The 22481-nt window shown below is 37.1% G+C and overlaps 2 protein-coding genes across 4 annotated transcripts in view; one reads left to right on the top strand and one right to left on the bottom strand.

Moving 5' to 3' along the window:
- RNMT (RNA guanine-7 methyltransferase) overlaps window positions 1-20305 on the bottom strand; it is a 36011-nt gene extending 15706 nt beyond the window's left edge. Inside the window, exons 1-9 of one of the 2 annotated variants that reach the window (XM_080821056.1) lie at window positions 20213-20248; window positions 18961-19098; window positions 16966-17427; window positions 15399-15534; window positions 11810-11935; window positions 8408-8523; window positions 7353-7534; window positions 6664-6828; window positions 3978-4095 (exon numbers count right to left, since the gene is read on the bottom strand). In XM_080821056.1, coding sequence (XP_080677182.1) covers window positions 3978-4095; window positions 6664-6828; window positions 7353-7534; window positions 8408-8523; window positions 11810-11935; window positions 15399-15534; window positions 16966-17385 — 1263 coding nt within the window. In that variant the 5' untranslated portion in view covers window positions 17386-17427; window positions 18961-19098; window positions 20213-20248. Of the gene's footprint in view, window positions 1-3977; window positions 4096-6663; window positions 6829-7352; window positions 7535-8407; window positions 8524-11809; window positions 11936-15398; window positions 15535-16965; window positions 17428-18960; window positions 19099-20212 lie in introns of both variants that reach the window. The other variant, XM_080821055.1, reaches the window with a different exon arrangement.
- A 51-nt stretch (window positions 20306-20356) lies between these two features.
- The window catches only part of FAM210A (family with sequence similarity 210 member A), a 35483-nt gene continuing 33358 nt past the window's right edge, over window positions 20357-22481 (top strand). The window contains exon 1 of one of the 2 annotated variants that reach the window (XM_080822027.1): window positions 20357-20545. The gene's annotated coding sequence lies outside the window, so the exon portion shown is untranslated. Of the gene's footprint in view, window positions 20618-22481 lie in introns of both variants that reach the window. The other variant, XM_080822028.1, reaches the window with a different exon arrangement.

Here is a 22481-nt window from a genome sequence, read left to right as displayed (position 1 = left end):
CAATGCACAGATCATTTAAACAAAATCAGCAAGGAAACAATGGCTTTGAATAACACAGCCTACCAGTTGGATTTAACAGGTATATTCAGAACATTCTATCCTAAAGCAGCAGAATACACATTCTTTTCAAGTATACATGGAACATTCTCCAGAACAGACTGCACATTAGGCCACAGAACAAGCCTCAAGAAATTTAAAAAAGATCAAAGTCATACCATGCATCTTTTCTGACCAGAATGCTATGAAACTAGAAGTCCACAAGAAAAAATGTGCAAAGACCACAAATGAAGGGAAGTTAAATAACATGCTACTAAACAATGAATAGGTCAACCAGGAAATAGAAGAAATAAAAAAAGTAAATGGAAACAAATGAAAACAAACAACAGTCCAAAACCTTTGGGATGCAGCAAAAGCGGTTCTAAGAGGGATGCTTATAGCAATACAGGCCTACCTCAAGAAGTAAGAAAACTCTCAAATAAACAACCTAACCTTATGCCTAGGGGATCTAGATAAAGAACAACAAACAAAACCTAAAATCAGTAGGAGGATGGAAATAATAAAGATCAGAGCAGAAATAAATGATGTAGAAACTAAAAAAACAGCTAAACAAAAAGCAATGAACCTAGGAGCTGGTTCTTTGAAAAAAATCAGTAAAATTGATAAACCTCCAGCCAGACTCATCAAGAAGAAAAAGGACCCAAATAAACAGAATCACAAATGAGGAAGGCAAAGTAACAACAAACACCATAGAAATATAATTATAAGAGAACATTATGAAAAAATATATGCCAACAAATTGGACAACTAAGAAGAAATAGATAATTCCTAGAAACCTATAACCCTACCAAAACTGAAAAAGGAAGAAATAGAAAATTTGAACCTGCAAAGAAATTGAATCAGTCATCAAAAAACTCCCAACAAACAAAAGTCCAGGACAGATGGCTTCCATGCAAATTCTATTAAACATTTTAAAAAGAGTTAATATCTATTCTTCTCAAACTATTCTAAAAAATAGAAAAGGAAAACTTTCAAATTCATTCTATGAGGCCAGCATTGCCCTGATACAAAACCCAGATAGACACCACACACACAAAAAGAACTACAGGCCAATACCTCTGATGAACATAGATGCAAAAATCCTCAACAAAACACTAGCAAACCGGGTTCAATAATAAATTTTAAAAAAATCATTCACCAGGATCAAGTGGGATTTACTCCTGGGGTGTAAGGATGGTTCAATATACATGAATCAGTTATGATACATTACATCAGTAAGTGAAATGATAAGAACCATGATCATTTCAATAGATGCAGAAAACTCATCTGACAAAGTACAACATCCACTCATGCTAAAAACCCTCAACAAAGTACGTTTAGAGGGAACCTACTTCAACAGAATAAAGGTCATATATGAAAACCCAAAGCCAGCATCATCCTTAATGGGGAAAAACTGAAAGCCTTTGCCCTAAGAGGTCAGAAACAAGACAAGTATGTTCACTCTGACCATTTTTATTCAGCATAGTACTATAAATCCTAGCCACAGCAATCAGACAACAAAAAGAAATAAAAGGGATCCAAATCACTAAGGAAGAACTAAAACAAGAAATGGACTTTTAATTATAGAAAACAAATGGATGGGCGGGATGGGTGAAACAATGGGCAGGGATTAAGGAGTGCACTTGTCCTGATGAGCACTTGGTGATTAAAATGAAAACTTAAAAAAACAAAATACAGATAAACAACTTGAGTCAACAGAGAACAGTGTGAGTTCAAGAAGATAAGGAAAATAACCCAGCCTCCAAATTATGGGCAGTCTCCATATTTCTCTCTCTCTCTCTCACACACACACACACACACACACGCTCACTGCTTTGTTGTTAAGGCTAAGTTGGTCAGATGTTTATTCAAATTACCTCAAGCATTATTTATTTTTTTAAAATATCTTATTCATTTATTTGACAGAGAGAGATAACAAGAGAGGGAATACAGGCAGGGGGAGTGGGAGAGGGAGGCAGGCTTCCCGCTGAGCGAGAACCTGATGCAGGACTCAATCCCAGGACCCTGGAATTATGACCTGAGCCAAAGGCAGATGCTTAATGACTGAGCCACCCAGGCGCTTGGCTCAAGCATTATTTTTAATCCATTTCAAGTAGCATCCCCTTATACTATGAAGTGAACTGCTCTGTAATATATGTAAATCAAAACAGAATGAACTATATAGAATACTTAATATTTTTAACAACCATCTATTCTACAAAGCTTACATATTCTTTTTAATTACTTTGTCTTTTTGCAGCAAACCAGCTGGCAAGGACTCAGTTTAAACCCAGATCTTCCTGATCAGTTTTGAAGAAAATGATCTGGAAATGTCTACTTTGCTATCTTCCTTTTCCTCTTTCTTTATATGCATCCTATAATAAGCTCAGATACTAAATTTGGCTGTTTGCTGTTTAAGTACATGTTTTTGTACATGCAAAGCACCAGGAAAGATGACAACCTACAGGCGTGTGTGTGTGTGTGTGTGTGTGGTGATTTGTATACACACACTTTTTCTAGTTTTCTATTCTCCCTCAAAATAAAAACAAGCTTCTCCTGCCAACATAAAGTAAATACAAATATTCTTAATTCTAAAATATAGGAAATAAAATCAATGACGAATGTAACATTTTAGTGGTTTAATGGTTTCAAAAGATAATTAGGATTTAAAAAGGATGCTTCCACTCCAAATTGGGAAAGTTGTATGGATGCAACTACAGCAGGAGGCTTTTGTTTAAAAATCACCTATAAAAACTAAAGAAAGTATGAAGGTTAATAGTTTTGTGACCTTGAACAAGTCACATATCCTCTCTGGGCCGCAGACTGCCCATTTTAAAATATGGACGGTCACTGTTTTGCCTACTTTGTGGGGTAATTAGCTTAAAGTACTTAAAAAAAATTCTAAGTTGAATGAACTCTCTGAAGAAGTTCAATGATCAGTTGATTAATATGATCCTGTTGATCAAGAATAAAAATGTTGGGGTGCCTGGGTGGCTCAGTGGGTTAAGCCTCTGCCTTCGACTCAGGTCATGATCTCAGGGTCCTGGAATTGAGCCCCATGTCGGGCTCTCTGCTCAGTGGGGAGCCTGCTTCCCCCCTCTCTCTGCCTGCCTCTCTGCCTACTTGTGATCTGTCAAATAAATAAAAATTTTAAAAAATCTAAAAAAAAAAAAAGAATAAAAATGTTCACTCACCATTTTAGACCTAATTAAATACTGAAAAAGGGCATAAGGAAAACTAATCCATGGCTATCCACTATATTTAAAACTTGTATAGAAACTGTCATTGCTGCAATTAGGGAAAGCACAAAGGGGTCCAGAAGCAGGTCCCAGCAACAATATAGTCTAAAAGACCAGAATTTTGCTAGAGAGTCAGCAAAGAACAAAATTAGGCATGGTATGAGCTCAACTTAGACCCTGGCCAGGAAGATTTTTAAATTACTAATGTTAACGAAAGGGCAATACTGTGAAGAAGTAGTGCAATAATACACCCCTGGGGACATTTGGTAATGTCTGGAGTCATTTTTGGGTGTCACAACAGGGGGCAGGGGTGCTACTAAAATCTAGTGCACAGATGCCAGAGATGATGTTGAATGTCCTAGTGTGAATAGAATAGCGCCTAACAACAAAGAAATTAAAGTCTAAAATGCCAACAGCCCTGAGGTTAAGAAATCCTATTTAAAAGCAATACTATCCAGAAAATAGAATTTGATGATAGCACCACTCACTCACTCATTCATTCATTCAAGTATTTCCTGAGTACCCACCAAGGAAAGTTTCTGTAATGAGCTCTGTCCTAGGTGCTGAAGAGTCTATAGTGATACAAAATAATCCACGACTTATATAAATATTGAGCATCTATATGGCCTTGAAAGGAATCCCAGAAACAGTCAAACAAGTTTACCAAGATCTGGAATGTTTATACCTTTTCTAAACACCTACCTCTAGGGCCTGCATTCGTTTTAACAGCATTTTATTTTCATTGTTCTTAATCTTTTCTTCATAGAACTCCAGAAATGTTTTTTTGTAGACTAGTTTCATATTGTACTTCTTTGCCATTCTGTCCAAAACAGATTACTTAATGAAAACGTTTCCAAAATATTTATAATTCCTCTATAGTTTACTTTCACATAACAGTGACAATGTCCGGGGATCATCAAAAAACTGTTATAAATTCACAATAGGAGAATACAAAATGAATGAAGAGTAACATGCCAATAATTACATCTATAAGATAACATGCATCCTAAATCTCAGTGGGTCACAGGAAACTCTATTACTGTAACAAATGGATCAGGAAATAAAATGAAAGCTATGAGATGGGGATGAACATCTATAAGGAACACTTTTCTATTAATTCCATTTTATTTAACTTGATCCCTCACAGTGGCATTAAGAACAGCTACCATTCCTTCTTAAAATAGTCTCTTTCATCTCTTGGATTCTCTGACAAGATACACTATTAATTTTTAAACCACATCTTGGGCTGCTTCTGCACAGTTTGTTTTACAATTTCTTTTACCTAACTTCTAATGTTCTGAAGTTTGGCCCAGAGCATTATTCATTTTCCCTTTCCTGACTTCATACAGCATGCCAACAGCCATCTGTAGCTCAGCTCTCTCTTGTCATTCTCATTTATTCCACTGCTTCCTAGAAATCTCCACCAGGATGCATCACAGGTATTCTCCAACTTTCCAAATCAAGGCTGAACCCCACTAGACTGTTCTGCCAATCTTTGCTACTTCAGTAAATCTATCTAATGATTCATGCCAGAAACCTCAGAGTTCTCCATGCCACCATCCTCTTTCCAATGTTCCACACACCACTACATCCTCTGTTTACCTATAAAATATTCTTCAAGTAGTTCTTAACACTTCGTTGGCCACCATCTTGCTTTAACTATCACCACCACTCAGCTATACTACTTTGCTTGTTTCTCTGCTTTCATTCTTATTCTCCCTCAATGAATTTTCCAACTACAGTCAGACTGAGCTTTCAAAAAAATACATACATATCACTTCCCTCATCTATGCCCTGCAGTGGCTTTCTAGCCCACTTGATAGAATATAATTCAGAAGCCTTTTGCATGGCCTCTAATGCACTCATCTATAAGAAATGGTTCCTTGGGGTACATGGCTGGCTCAGTCCATACAACTACACAGTATGTGACTCTTGATCTCAGGGTCATGAGTTCAAGCCCCACACTGGGCACATTATTTAAAAAATAATAATAATAACGATGCTGCCTCATCTTGAGCCACTTGGGCCCTGATTCCTTACAACCCACACAATGGTTTTCCTTCAGCTCATTCACATATATTGTCCCTATACCTGGAACATTCTCCCTTTTAGTCTTCAACTGGCAAACTTCTTTTGATCCTTTAGATGTTGACTTAAACATCCCTTCTTCACAGGTGGATTCCTTAAATACTCAATTACACGAGGTCTCCCTGTTATACTGTTTTTTTCCTACTGCATTTGCCAGAGTTTATAGTATCTGTATTTGTTGACAACATAAGGAGTCTGGAGGATGATCTCAGGTAGAAGGTAAAGGAGGAGATGAAGGGAAAATAACTCTTAAACGGTCAACGAGAAGGCTTATGAGGTGAAAGGACAATGGGGAAAGGACAATGAAAAAGAGTATGTGTGAGAGCCACTGGGATATGGATGTAAGAGGCACATGTAAGACAGTGCTCCCCATAATTTGAATTAACCCTTCTTGGAAAGACAATGTAAGTTAAGAGTCTCTTTTATTCTAGGCAGTTCACTTTCTACCATAAGTCTCCAAAATAAGCCTTCAGAAATAAAATCAAGTTGTACACCTTAGAAATAGCAAAATTACAAAGAACTAAGACTCAATTTGTCCAATTTGAATAGGTTTGCCATATAAAAGCTAACTATGTTTTTGTTCAGTTTAATAAAACTGCAAAAGAACATCTCAAAATCCTATGCATTTTCAGATCCTGTCTCACTGAATGTGTAACTCTTTTAGTAAATAATCTTTAAAAAATTTATATTATAGTGATGACTTGTGACTATACATGTGTATCACCATTAAGCAAATTAAGTACAAAAATTGCTAGTGCTTCCTAGCATTTAAAAAAACTTTCATTTTAAAGGCAGGTGAGCGGCTAGAGGACACCTAGAACCAGGTGCATGAGTGGAATACATTCTTGAATCAGGATCTTATTATCAACACTGCCTATGTAACGTATGCAAGTTCAAAGCTATAGTGAAATGTAAAACAACTTTCAATACCTATCCTCATCAAAGGAGGAGCTTTGCTTTATGAAGACTCATTTATATTACAAAGTTACTAACAGTTTAAAAAAATATCTTTCACTATTTTCAATGTCAGGTATTTTCTGCCACAAGATGAAGGCAACAACAAAGTCTCCCTTTCTTATCTATAGGATAAAGTAATTCCATGCATAAAAGAAAATTAAATAAGCAAGGTATAAGAAGCTATGGCATAAACCTGAACTTGAGATTAGTTTTTCTCTTTTTACAAGGCTATACTTTTTCTTTGGGTTCCATTTAAAATAAGGAATGAACAGAAATACTAATTTTTTTTCTTTCTTTCTCTTAAGGCAAAAAGAGAAGAGTAACAGATTAATGACATTCTTACTCATTTAGCAATGGAAAATAGACCAAGAATTCAGGGACATCCACAACACCTTCCAAGTTGAAGTCATATTTGCAGCCAAATAAAGGATAATCTCCTTTCTTCTGAAACTTCACAGTATATATCTCATTCCCAAATGATTCTGTTTCTGAAGCTTCAAGGCGTCTTCTATTAAAGGTTATCCCCAAACCAAAATAAAAAGATTAAAGCTGTTATTAGCTCAGACTTATTCTGATCAGATTATGCATGTGAAAAAACTACAAGATGCAATTTTAAAAAGATACCTGATCAGCTTTTTAACTGGATTTGAACTACTTTTAAGAAGCAATACATTAACAGATCATTCACATGCTCACTAATAAAATTAGGCTGGAAACAGGCTTCACTTCACTACCATGACTACTAGCTAAGTCTTTGAGTATCTGATCTGGAGTTTGTGTAGCACTACAACCTCTGGCTGGGTATAGCATAGGTCTCCAATTTACCCATAAAGATGTTTTAAAGATTCATCTGTAAATCTACCTTTTGACCTTAAATGTTGAGTATCTACTCAAATACATTATCAAAGTATTCAGCCCTTATAAGATCAACATGGCATGTTTTATGAACTCTATTTCTGATAAACATTTGCTACTTTACAATAAGCCTAATTGTGAGTATCTTATAAACAACAATATATCAAAAGCACTTACATCAGTTCAAAGCTATTGGGAGTAGTACCAATAAAATAACCTCCAGGGCTCAGTCTCTCACAAGCATTTCTGAGCATCATGTCAGCCTGCTCATAGGATTCAAATGAATAATGACAGACAAACTGACAACTGCAGATGTCAAAGCACATTTCTGGGTCACGAAATTTGTTAATCAAAAGTTCCTGAAACAAAATTAAAAATTAAAATGGGTCAAGATTTTGAAGTTAACTGTAATATAAAAACTTTTTTGCTAATTAATTTCTAGAATTAGGGTCCTTAAAATAAAGTAGATTTGTCCTCCCGACCACCTATTCTTTCTCTCATTATGTATAATGAGGTCCACAATGAAATGATCTTTTCCTTCTGGTTCAACAGAATTTGATTCCCATTTTCAAGGTAATTTAAAAACTAAGGATGAAATCATGTTTCAAAATCTATCAACCAAATATGACATTTAAAAGAGTTGATGCTTTTATTTGGCTTTACTTCAAGGCTAAAGTAAAATATCAAACAATAACTGTGATTAAAAAAAACCAAACACACACAAAGCTGGCCTTTGGGATACTTTTTAAAAGTGCCAGTATTTTTAAAGGTTTCCAATATTCTAGCAGTATACTACCATTTTTCCTTCTCACTTTCATAACGCCTCTGTAGTTCTTAAACTTAATAATAGTTAAGAAAATCAGAAACAAGTGGAAAGTGCAAAACATCAAATTCTGATATACTGGGAAACTACCCTAATAAATTACAAGGTAAACAAAATGTATGTTCAGTTCTATTTTAAAATACTGGAAAATAAATCTTGTCTGAATAGAAAAGCAACAAATGATTTCTAAACTTCAGATTATTAAAGTAAAAAACCCCCGGAAGTACTCAGTGGGTCATCTAAGGAAATTTATCATTAATAGAATTTCTAGCTGAAACTGAAAATACATGGCATGAGACTTGTAGTGTTTCAAAGTACATTCTAAAAGAACTAACTGCTTTTTAAACACATCACTCAGCCAAACTAAAAATATTAAACATAAATTGACAAACTGAAAAAAATTCTGTACCTTTGAACAATCAGCAGTTACAAATTCTGCACTGAAAATATACTCGTTATCACGACAACGATTTTTCATGTCCTCATACCGCTGCTGACACTGTTTGACAGAAACATCAGCGATATCTGGAAGCAGGACAGGCGTTAGTAACTGGCAACAAAGGCCCACAGAGATAGGATGTAAATGCAAGGATGGTTCAAATCTAGACATTTAGCATGGAATCTATCCTTAGTAAGAGCAAAAAAGGTTCTATTTCCTTTAAAACAAAAAGTATCTCTTCCAATGTAAATGCCTTATTATTTTTTAAAAAGATAAAAAACTTTCTCAATAGGTAGTGATAACAGAAAAGTTCTACCATGATTTTTAAATGCTTATTCCAAGTTAAATGCAGAAAGTTTAGACTCTAATTTGAATTATAAAATGTAAACTATATGCCCAACTTTGAAAATATCAAGGCCCAGCTTTGAAAATATCAAGTTTATTTTTTCTAAATAAAAAGTTACTTGCTTTTTCCTGTGTTGGGATTTGCAATGATGATGCAAAAGCACTGGAAAGTAAAGCTGGCACCTTATCATGAATACAAGCTAGTAGTGCACCAAATGATAAGGTAATACTTGATATCTTCTTCACCACTATAAACTAGCATGGGGGAAAAAACCAATTTCACTTTAAAATGTTCTTGATAAAGCAGTAAAAGTTGATTTGATTAAATCTTGGCTCTTTTTCAATATTCTGTGTAATGAAATGGAAAGTAACAGAACATCTGTGCTCCCTAGTGAAGTCTGAACAGGACTGGTATGACTGTGTTGTGAGCTGTACTGGCGACTTTTTTTTTCTTTATATAATTTTTTATTTTTTTATTAACATATAATGTATTATTAGCCACAGGGGTACAGGTCTGTGAATCGTCAGGTTTACACACTTCACAGCACTCACCATAGCACATACCTTCCCCAGTGTCCATAACCCCACCACCCTCTCCCTACCCACCTCCCCCCAGCAACCCTCAGTTTGTTTTGTGAGACTAAGAGTCTCTTATGGTTTGTCTCCCTCCTGATCCCATCTTGTTTCACTTATTCTTTTCCTACCCCCCAAACCCCCTACGTGGCATCTCAACTTCCTCATATCAGGGAGATCATATGATAGTTGTCTTTCTCTGTCTGACTTATTTCGCTAAGCACAATACTCTCTAGTTCCATCCATGTTGTTGCAAATGGCAAGATTTCATTTCTTTTGATGGCTGCATAATATTCCATTGTAGATATATACCACATCTTCTTTATCCATTCATCTGTTGATGGACATCTAGGTTCTTTGCATAGTTTGGCTATTGTGGACATTGTTGCTATAAACGTTCGGGTACACGTGCCCCTTCGGATCACTACGTTTTTATCTTTAGGGTAAATACCCAGTAGTGTGATTCCTGGGTCATAAGGTAGCTCTATTTTCAACTTTTTGAGGAACCTCCATGCTGTTTTCCAGAGTGGTTGCACCAGCTTGCATTCCTACCAACAGTGTAGGAGGGTTCCCCTTTCTCTGCATCCTCGCCAGCATCTGTCATTTCCTGACTTGTTAATTTTAGCCATTCTGACTGGTGTGAGGTGGTATCTCATTGTGTTTTTTTTTTCCACAGTCAAGTGTTTTCACTTGAAAGCAGCATTGACAGACAAACTGGTTACTTAGACTTTATAATCTGGCAGACATTTTCTTGAAAATGAATCAAGTGAGCCTCTTTCTTCAAGCAAAATAAAGGACAGTATTTGTTACCAATGATAAAACCTGAGATTTCAAGTGAGAATTACAACTTGAAACACTTGTGTCTACCACCATGGGCTGGGCGTCTTACCAATACTTAAAACTTTTCTGATTGGTGGTAACATTAAAAAAATGTGATTTCTAGATGTCAACATTTAGAAGATCTGCATAACTTTAGTGAACATTATTTTCCAAATATCACAAAATCTTGCAGGGCAGATAATCCATTCAAAGCACAAGACAGACCAATGGATTTAAGTATAACAGAATACAAATATTTCATTGACACAGATTCAGATGCTACATTATAACTATCTTTAAGGAACTACCACCTGTGGAGTTTGGATACAGTATGAAAGATGAATATACTCAATTATCTGAAAGGAATGTTAAAGTAGCCCTTCATCTTACAACTACTTTTCAAATAATACATCTCAACACAGTGAATGCAGAAACAGGTATGAAAACCCAGTTGTCTCCTATTATTCCAGACTCTAAAAGTATTTGGAAAAATATTTAAAGTGCCAATCTTCTCACTAAACTTTATGTTTTAATGAATAAAAATACTATTTTAATTCTCAATTTTAATTTCTATAATCAATAGCTATAGCCACATATACAGTACCTTTCTGTGGTCCTCAATCTTTTTTTTTTTTAAAGATTTTATTTATTTATTTGATAGAGAGAGAGAGATCACAAGCAGGCAGAGGCAGGCAGAGAACGAGGGGGAAGGAGGCTTCCCGCTGACCAGGGAGCCCAATACAAGGCTCGATCCCAGAACCCTGAGATCATGACCTGGGCCAAAGGCAGATGCTTAACCATCTGAGCCACCCAGGTGCCCCAGTGGTCCCCAATCTTAAAAATAAGGGTATATACTGTTTATAAAACCAAAAAAGTTGAGAAGTGCTAATTTAGGTAACTTCACAGGTGGTGCTATGTACTTCACCTCACTGGAAGAATATCTGCTTGTCCCACTTTAGTGTTAGGCTGACTAATGGGTTCAGGTGCTTGATTCATTCAGCTACTAAATTCCATCAACCTTTCTCACCTAAGTTGCTTTAGCAACTTTTTATGATTATTGCTTAGATCTATCATTTCATAAAGGATGGAAAATAGTGATTTTCATCAGTGCTACTCTGCACTTATTCATTCTGATTTCTTAATAGAGTGGAATTTCCCTTTTCAACCATTTGGTCATCTTGAAATACAGTTCACACAGGGTAAGGAAGATACCCCAATCGTTAATTTATGAATTGAAGAACGATGAATAAATTTCCTAGCATCCTCCAAGGGTGAACAACAGGTTTTTTTTCTTTTATTTGATGTGTTTCAATCCACTGAAATCACTATTCTTTTTGATGATGAAACTGTCCTATCTTTGCCAGTGGAAGTTTCAAGTTTGTGCTTTAGACACGACTCCATCTTTGATTACTTCCCTCCTTTTAGGAAGGACAAGTTATCCCAGGCTCATTAACTATATTATGTAACACCATCAGTAAAACCTCAAAACTCATTTGAAAAAACACCCATCTCAAACACAGCCACAGATATCTTCTTCTAAGATATTTTAGTGTCATGTGATACTGAGATTCTGTTTATTTTCCAATTACCTGATGGATCACAAGTTATTCTTTCCCATGTCATTATTTATCTTACCTGTACAAACTAGTTTGTTAATTCTTCCCTTTTTCCACTTGAGCAAATCTCCACCTTTACCACATCCCAGGTCCAAAACAGTGATATCACGTTTTTTTTTCTGTCGTACCTTTTCTAAAAATTCCCCTAAAAGAGAAAAATGTCATAATAATCATTTCTCCATTTTTACTACAGCATGAACTGTTACACCTAATACCTATTAACACGTGCCTGACATTATTATAAACTATTACATGTTCTTTTATGTAGTTAATTCATAACTTCTGGTGAACATTTCATTTATATCAGAATATATGTCTGATATTTTAGAAAGTTCATATAGGTTTGTGAAGGTTATTTTTAGAATTTGACTAAACATTGAATAGCAGACATTTTAAATTCTAATTAATACAAGAAAGTTCAATACTTGTTCATATGAAAAAAAATTACTCATAATTTTTGTAGTTTTCTCTTTCTAAAAACTAAACATTTAGCTTATAATATACCTAACTAATTCAAAATAATTAGGGAATAATAAGAGTGCCTGACTTTTATAAAAGATGTCAGGCTTACCACCAAAACCACTACAAGAACTAGTCCAAAAACTATACATACCTCTTAATTTTACTGTGATGAAAATTCTTAAAACACTCCAAAAAAATGAAATCTTTCATCCCAATCTACCAAATCACATTGATAACCAATGAATAGTATCAGTAGGACCCCATACATCAATAGTCAAATGATTCAAGTATCAGTTAAAGGCATATTAGTATTCTTAGACAACTGAAGTATTCAGCAATTCTAAAACCTGATATAATACGGATTTGTATATCTACTCTTCCTCTATTACTCTGTGTTTAACATTTCCTATTTCATGTGTGTACCATTTTGACTGCTAAAATATTCACAGAGAACCTCGTGGCTCAGTCAGTTAAGCATCTAACTTCGGCTCAGGTCATGATCTTGGGGTCCTGGGATCAAGCCCTGTGTCAAGTTCCCTGCTTAGCGGAAAGGCTGTTTCTCCCTCTCCCTCTGCCTCCCACCACCTGGCTCATGCTTTCTCTCTCTTAAAATAAACAAAATAAATCTAAAAAAAAAAAAAATTCTGTATAAATATTTCTGGCTTTCACTGTCCGTAGGATCTTAAAATAATTTCAATAGAGGCACAAATGTTCTATATTTAACTTTCTGCTATGAATCTGAAAAAAAAACAGCATAACCAGAGTGCCCAGGTAGCTCAGTTGGTTAACTGGTCAACTCTTGATTTTGGCTCAGGTCATAATCTAGGGTCTTGGAATTGAGCCACATATCAGTCTCCAAGCTCAGTGGGGGATCTGGTTGAGGATTCTCTCTCTCTCTCCCTCCCTCTGCCCTTCCCCCAACCCATACGAGCGCCACACACAGGCACTCTCTAAAACATATAAATCTTTTTTAAAAAATAGTGTTAACAAATATGGAATAAGTAAAAAACGACTGTAACATCTCTTTATTTCCATACAGTAAGACTAGTAAGAGGGGAGATCATCATGAAACATTACTCAGAGATACCTTTATCACATTCAAGCAGTTACTAAGCTGTACAAACAAGAAAGAAAAAAATGAATGACCAAGAATGGGCATTGAGAAGAGAAAAGGAAAAAAAGCCAGAGAAGGAAGTAGGCATAGACCACACTGATTAAACCAGGCCCAGAAAGACAGGTGCAGATAGCAAAGCACCCATTAAGGGAGTTGCTTGAACAGCTGAAGGAGGAAAGGATAGTATAAATATGAGGACAGAAAAAATTTTTGCTAAGTCTGACTTAAGACTTTTAAAAAATGACCTGTTTCCCTGATTATAAAAATAATACAACTAATGATGTGAAAAATATGGCTGAACTTAAAATATTTATTCAATGAATAAACATATGAATAAATGACACATCAGAAAAAAATACCCTAGAAGTTATCTATATTACTGAGGATGATGAGGAAAAGAGGAAAAGAAAAAAGTGAAAAGAAATTAGGTCTAGAGTCCATAGATTACCTTAGAAGTATAGATTAAAAATGCCATAATACTAACCTTAAAAATAAAAGGGGAGGGGTTGACGAGCCAACATTCAATTACCCTAGCTGAAAACTAGTAGAGACAAATAAATCATATTTCTGTAATAAAACACGAATATTAAAAACAAAGTGAGACAGAAAATATTAGTATGTGTTCGAAATAATGACGCTAGTTCCCACTCCTAATACTATTCAGAATGAATAATGTATCTTTAAAAATTATTCAATTATTGGGGCGCCTGGGTGGTTCAGTCAATTAAGCATCTAACTCGATTTTGGCTCAGGCCATGGTCTCAGAATTGTGGGATCAAGCCCCAGTGTCAGGCTCTGAATTCAGCGGGGAGTCTGCTTGAGATTCTCTCTCCCCACCTCTTCCTCTATCCCTCCTGTTCGTGCTCTTTCTCTCACTCTCGCTCTAAAATAATTAAGTCTAAAAGAAAAAAAAAAAAAGGTAAATTATTGGGGCGCCTGGCTGGCTTAGTCTGTAGATCATGTGACTCTTCATTTTGGGGTTTTAAGTTCAAGCCCCATGTTGGGTGTAAAGATTATTTTTAAAATCTTTAAAATAAGTAAGTAAAATAAGAATTAGTAACTTATCATCAAAACTAGTAGGAAGTACCCATAATTAGCACCTTACTCTTTCTAGTGTAATCATGAAAGCATTCTCACTTTATCTGAGGCTGGCTTTTAAAAAAAACAAACAACCCAAAAACCTTACTTAAAAAACTTCAAAACCCACTGGCTTTTAAAACTTGGGACGCCTGGGTGACTCAATTGTTAAGCATTTGCCTTCAGCTCAGGCCCTACATGGGGCTCCATGTAGGGAGCCTGCCACTCCCCCTGCTTGTGCTCTTTCTCTGACAAATAAATAATATCTAAAAAAAAAAATCTCTAAACTCACATAAGGAATCTGACTACTTAATATGCTAGATATACAAAGCAATAAATATATTCTGAATCAGATTTTTACCAAAGATTTCCATTTTAATTCTAAAGATGAGTTTCCACAAATAAAATGCAGGCTCCAAAAAGTTGAATATCTTCATCAAGTCTCAAAGTAAACTTTATTTTTCCCTAGACACTTCACAAGAAAAACAAGTACAATGAAAAATCTCCACATAACCTTTTGACTCATTAAAGGTCTAGAGATGAAAAATCATGACCCTGCCCATTTTCTTGACTTAATAGAAGCTGAATACTTAATCCAACATTATGTCACTGTTCTAAAACTATTAAGAGTAAAATAGAATAATTACTTAATAGCACTAGGTAATCTTAAGTATAAAAGGAGCACACTGCTTTTTGAAAGCCTAATTGACTTATGAACTTAATATCAATCAAACTCATATATCTTACATAGTCCAAAAGAAAATATGAAAAGAATTATCTTGAAGGTCTAGTTTTAATTTTTGCTCCAGTTTTATGAAGTCAAGACTTGGTAATTAAATGAACACGAAGGAAAGACTTAATGATTTAGCATATGAGTAATCATTTGGGGAAAAAAATGAAACATAAGCAGAAATAAAAAACTCCAAGCTATAAATCAAAAATCAATCAATCATACCAATGAGGACGCTTTTCATCCAATTATTAAAGTTTCTTAGGTAAAAAATACGACTTTGGCTACGCTTCTCCAAACCAACTTCCTGTAGTTCATTATAGTGGGCAGCCACGGCTGAACTGTGTCCCTCTTCTAACTTCTGAAAATAAGAGAATGAAACAAAATTAAGAATCAGAACATGGCAAAAATAAGCTAAAAGAGCATCTGACCTATATAAGGATAAAATACTAACGAAATTGGTAAACTTGAATAAGCAATGGCATGGATGACAAAAATCCCACTAATTATAATCACACATAAGATTTGTTCTCCCCTGTTCCCTATTTTTAAAAACATCTCTTGGTTTAAGATTTTCATCTTGATCTTTCATCTGTATAATTTTGGTCTCAATGTCTAAATAAAACCAGTACTCTTCCAGAGTTCTGATTTATTCAATTCAATAAATGTCAGTCAGTGGATTGGGTTCCTACAAGAAAATAAAATAGGAACAAGTTATATTTATTATATTATTATATAAAATTGATGTAAGTATTAAATGAGATAACACACATAAAGGAATTAGAACTCATTAAGCCATGTTCAGGGTCAATGTTTTTTGTTTTTTCTTTTAATCTATTCCAACAGTTTCCATTTGTGCTACCTACCTAAGACATTCTGTAAAAATGCCACAGTATACAAAGGGCTTCAAATTCCCACACTTCTCTGTTCAACCAAAGTGCTTCATCTTTTACCTATCTTATGTATCAGGTTTAATATTTTTACTTGGAAAAAAGGGTCTTGCTGCTGGTAAAGTTTGAAAACTGTGTGTATAATACAAGCTCCTCTCTGTTAGAAGGGTTCACACCATACCAATGGCAAAAGCCTGGCCTAACACTTTACTCTCCAGGACTGATGCCAGAACTTTTACTCATTCACTAAAGTACTCCTTCCATCCAAACTCATCTTCTGCCTCAGATTCCTGCATAATATAATATTCCCAGATGAAAATAACTTGCTGTCCCTTGTTCTACACTACCCATCCAAAATATCAGGCTTATGTAACTACCCCGATGAGAAACTGGAAACAATATAGTTAAAGGAATTACATTAAAGCTGGGTGTAATGTTGAAATTTATCTTTTAAGTCATAATCTCTACTATTTCTGACACAGGAAAGTGATGAACATATAATATTTTACTATATGTGCTGCCGAAGCGAGCACTGATGAACACATAATAAAAAAGGAAAAAAAAGTATATCATTTGGAACTTAACACTTGTGTTTTTTAAAACACTGAGAAAAAGCAAACTATAAAAACTAGCTTTCAGGTTTCTAGTGAAATAAGAGTTCTTAAATAACAAAAATTATCTCAATTAGCATTAAGTTTCACCTAAATAAAAGCAACTAAATTACAGGAGTTAAAAGCCTACTCTATCTTAAAACATTATCTATTACTAATACAACATTCTTAAGACATTATCTATTACTAATAGAACATTCTTAAGCTTTAAGATTAAATAAAAAATATTCACAACAGTTCCACATTTCAATGACACATCCCATTATGAATAAAAAAATACATTCAACATACTTTTTGCTTTTCAGGAACATCCTCAAGTTCTATTTTTCTCTTTTTCTGTGCGCCATCTCCAGTAGAAGGTTCATCTTTTGGAAAATCACCCGTTTCCATTCTTCTTTTCCTTGAAATGCCTTCATCATCACCAGAACCTTTTTCCTCTGGGACAATTTCAGCATCAAGTTTCCTTTTCTTGGTTGGAGTATCTTCCCCACAACTAGAACTTTCCTTTATAAGATCATCTTCAAATTCCATTTTTCTCTTTTTTGGTGTGTCTACTTGTCCACAGATAGGAGCCTTTTCAGAAAGGCCAGTCCCAGGAGTGGTTGTGTTTTCATTAATACTGAATGAAGATTCTGTTTCCAAATCTACTGATGCTTTTGCCTCTTCAAGAGAGATCTTTCCACACTCCTCTGCTTTTGCAGAATTTTCCATTTTTGCTTACTTAAATAGATAGTAAAACTTCATGAACTAACACTGGAATGGCAAAAATTTGATATTACTTGTAAACACGAGTACTGAAACTTTAAATCAATTTTAACCAGAAGCCAGCCATTTCATTTCAGTAACCAACTAGGAGTTTTTTAAAAAAATCTCATTATAGTGAGAATACTGAAAACATTAACTGATATATGTTTAACTGATATATGTTACAGATGAATCTCTGAATATATGGAAGTACTAATTATAATGCCTAAACATACACACAATCTTACCCATAAAAGTCATTACTGGCGTTGAAACTGACTGATATGTGTGGGGGGGGGGCGTGGTTATTACACAAGCACTAGTTCCATTTCTATTCTGATTCTCAATTTATAGCCTTGGTTCCCAAATTGTGAGCTGGACACTATAACAAACTTGTACAGGCACAGCAGGACACTTTAAAATTTTAAGGGAGGGGCACCTGGGTGGCTCAGTGGGTTAAAGCCTCTGCCTTCGGCTCAGGTCATGATCCCAGGGTTCTGGGATCGAGCCCCACGTCGGGCTCTCTGCTCAGCGGAGAGCCTGCTTCCTCCTCTCTCTCTGCCTGCCTCTCTGCCTACTTGCGATCTCTATCTGTCAAATAAATAAATAAAATCTTAAAAAAAAAATTTTAAGGGAAACCCTGGTATCTGACATATGGAAGATACCACAAGTATAGCTTCAAATAGAGCACAGCGTCAACTGAATAGACCGCACTACATTCCTTTCAATGCTATCAGAACTTGTGAAGCTGAGATTTTGGTGGCACCACAGGAAATCAATGTGAAATAGGAAATGAAGTTGGCAATGTCAAATCTTATTTCAAAGCTTGAGAAACTGTGCAGTACCCAATAGGTGTACACATCCCATTAGTAAGCATTGATGGTTAACGAAAAATTAAACACAAACATCATTTTTTCCTTTCAACATGTGTATTATTGTTTAAGTAGTTATTAAGACATAAATACTAAATTCTTTGGATTAAACTACTTACTAAGCAGAACTGGTGGGTATTTCTTTTGACCTAGTGATACTGGGAAAAAAAAAAAAAATTCAGAGACTAAGAGCACCAAGAACAGGAAAAGTCTGGGAACCTACAGTTAACTTCTGAAATCCTTATTTCATAATGGGTGCCAGAATTAGAAAGTGAAGACAGCAGAAATAGCTTTGGACAAGAAGTTTCAAAACCCAGTCTGCAACTTAATGACTATTAAGTCTCCTTCAAATGTTCATAGGCTCATGAGTAAAATGGAAGGGAGAGAGAAATAAGTAAACTATGGAACAGGAACTTACTAGGTCATTTGACAATTTTTCTATACTTCAACTACGGAGGATCTCAATAAGGCACTATGTGGTTAGTCTTCAAGAAGCTTACAATCTATATACCACTTTTAAAATGTTAGGCTGTGGGGCGCCTGGGGGGCTCAGTGGGTTAAAGCCTCTGCTTCCGCTCAGGTCATGGTCCCTCTAGCCCAGCATCCGGCTCTCTGCACAGCAGGGAGCCTGCTTCCTCCTCTCTCTCTCTCTGCCTGCCTCTCCACCTACCTGAGATCTCTGTCTGTCAAATAAATAAATCTTTTTTAAAAAATAAAATGAAATAAAACGTTAGGGTGTATTATTCCAACCAAACGGAGAATGGAGAGTAAAAGTCCAAAAAGTGGTGAGATTCAACAAATTCAAAACCTGAAAGTTAAAAAAAAGGTGGGTGAAAAATCTTTTGAGTGAAGAAATAGAACAAAAAATGAAGTTGCTTAAGAGAATGGGTAAAAACAAGTCCTTATAAACCCGGAAGGGTTTCAAGGGATATTAGTTTTCACTACCCAAGGTGTAGGTAACAAAATACCAAGACGTGCCAAACTAGGAGGAAGAACTGAATCAGAGGGAAACACACACACACACACACACACACACACCCAGAAACGTAATTTTCAGTATAACCATTTAAAATGATTATGTAGTAATACTGGCCACCAAACTATCAAATGTCTAGGTCAGAATAAACCACACAAAATTTTAAAGGACCGCAGAAATGGGTAAGAAGGTTAAAAACGGAATCAAAGTGCAATAATGAATAAACTCTAAACTAAATTGAGCTGCCCCTCAGAATCCTCAAGGAAGGACCTCAGGGTAATGATTAAACTGACACCGAGATGGAAATGCATTAAATACCCAAAAAGGCATTTCGACCTGGCTTTACAGTCACACCTCTGAGGCAGGCCACGTCTCTATCATTTCAGTTTCTCAGAGAACGACCGAGCCCTAAGGACCCCGAGGCTTAACCTCAAGCAGGATAACCCTTACACTCTGACCCGTCAGCTAGACGGGGGTCCATTCGGGAGGCCTAAGAGGACGCAAAAGAGGCGAGAAGGGAAATCTTCAGCCAAAATCACCCTCTTCCGTCATTGGCGCGGCCTAGCTCTTACTAAACCTCCAGCTCACATTTCCTATCCGCAGCTCAAGACAACACAGACGCTACTTCGGATCCGACAATCCCTCCCCCAGCCTGCCTTCTCAGCACCGCCGAGGTGCGGCCTGAGACAGCTCTCAGGGCTGCACCAGCTCTCAGGTGCAAGGCTTGCTCGGTCTGAATGAGCGACAGAGCCTGCCGACTCCCACAAGTACTGCCCACTTAGCTTCGGGTTGGGTGCACAATAAACCTCCAGCGAACGGTACTGAAGGAACAGGACTAGCGCGAAACGAGCCCATGTCAGGAGTTGGGAGTGCCCCTTGCATCGCGAGGGCGACGGAGGGACTAAAGACAAAGAAGGATGGCCAGAGTTCCAGACACCACACTTACCACACAGCCATCTACAATTCTGTTTGCGGAAGCGGCGGTCGGCGCCACGCGTGTGTTGTTACGCCACTTCCGGGGAGTGGACGGTCACGTGACGCCGCTCTCGGCTGCGAGTGGAGGGTCTCTCGACCTTCGAGCCGGAACTACGAGTCCCGTCGTGCCGCGCGCGGGGGCCTGCTAAGGGACGCGCGGAGCCGCACGGACAGTAGCAAGCACGTTGTTAGTGGGCGCGGCTGGAGGGCCAGGGAGGGTGCCGGCGGTAGGGGCGGGGAGCCAGCGTTCGCCTGAGCCCCTGGAGTTCCGGCACCCTGACCCACGCTCGATCAGGTCACTCTGGTGAGTGCCATTAGAAGAGCTGTCTTTTGGCCTATGCGGCGAGAAACGGCGGTGGCCTCAATCTCCTAAGAGGTAGCCAGGGCCCAAGACCTCTAAGGAACTGCGCAGGGTGGGGGGGTCCAGAGGGCACCTTCAACCCCGGTGCACGTTGGGGAGAAGAACTAGGGCGCGAACCTGACACGTGCCCCGCGCCCCGCGCTCCCTAGGCTACGCTGGTAATTCCGTCGGCGGGGCGGGGGTTCTCCACACTGGCCCGCCCACCACCCCTGGCGGCCGAGAGAGGTCACCCCCGCCCTTCTCTGGCAGGCCTGTGGCTCGGCAAATCCTGTTTGGGGGACTGTTTTTCAGCTTTCTGCTTTGTAACCCTTCAATCTCTGCTATTACCTACGTCAGAAGATGGCTGAGGGGGGACCTGGGAGCCCCCGCCCTTGCAGTTATTTTAAAAATGAGCAATATCTTACATCTTAGGGACTGGCGGATCTTTCTTTACTGCTATACTTGGGAAATCTCTGCCATACCTCCCTTCAAGAAGGCCATTCGCATCTGTCAGATTCTGGAGAGAGGGGCAGCCCATCCCTGTTCTGGAGAAACCCTACAGTATTGTTATTCTGTGTTGGCTGGACTTTCTCGTACGGGATGGTTGGGGGAGAAAATGCACTTTGTCCATCTCCTCAGATTTCCACTAGAGTCCAAGGCACTTACTGTACTGAAACTCGGAAGCTCCATAGTTCAGGTCTTTCATCCCGAGAAAAGTAGGGTCAAAACTGTTAACTGTAAACTAAGGTCATTGATGCGTGTACATTTTAACGTTGTTGTGCCTCAGCACCTCTCCACGTTAATGGCGTAAAAATAGCGTGATTAGATTCACAGTTTTAAAAAGGGGGCATGATTAGATTACAGTTCACCTTGAATTCTTTACCAGAACTGATCCCATGCAAACGCATTTTACTGGCCTACCTACTTGTCGGGGGATAGTGATATTAATGAGACTTCGCTTTGGGAATGGCAACATTTGCAGCCTGTGGTTTACCATCTAGTCATTTCTAAGTTGTGGGCATTAACCTTTCTGAGGTTGTTGACCCTTTATAAACTTTGGACCAAGAATGAGGCCTATTTTTAACAAATGAGGATGAGCCATCAATTTCAGATGACTGTGCCTGTACTTTTTATTATATGCAATGAGCTGTGTTGAGAATTAATTTCAATTCATGTATATAGACCACTGCAAAGGTATAGGTCCTAGAGATTGTACTGTATACATATCCATCCACTAGAACTAAGCGATGACATAGCACGTATTTGGTGGTTCTGATGCTGAAGTATTGAGATAATTGCTGTTATAATTTTGGAAAAAAAATGAATCCAATTTTGACTTCTTAAGAAAATTTTTGATTAGATTTAAAGCCTCTTAACTGTGTGTTTATATAAACTCCATCATGAATTAATGGCATGCATGGGATATAGAGAGATCACATCTTAGGATTTTTATCAAACGTAACTGAAAGTCATGCAGTTTGAGTTGAGATAGAAGAACTCTTGAATGTAGTAGTAATGGAAGGAGTGAATGGGCCAGATAAAATTCTATTTAGATTACTGTTGATGATATTTTCCCCCATTATTACTTGAGTAATATCTGGTTTTCTGAATATTGAATTAAAATAATAGCTAATATTTTGGTACCTTCTGTGTGCCAGACTGTGCTTTACATATTTGAACTCATTTAATTCTTATGTAATCCAGTAGGGTAGTTGCTATGATGATGATTATGATCATCATGGTCATGGTTATGATGATGATGATGATTTTATAGATGAGGTTAAGTAACTTGGCCAAAGTCAAGCAGCTGGGAAGTAGTGAACTAGGATTTGGACCCAGGCATGCTGGCTCCAGAGAACAGAATCTATGCTAATAAAGAAATAGTGCCTGCTGGAAAACC

This window comes from Martes martes (genome assembly GCF_963455335.1).
Source record: "Martes martes genome assembly, chromosome: 13".
Lineage (NCBI taxonomy): Eukaryota > Metazoa > Chordata > Mammalia > Carnivora > Mustelidae > Martes > Martes martes.
Note: the sequence above shows the minus strand (reverse complement) of the source record. Positions and strands in the feature narration are given on the sequence as shown.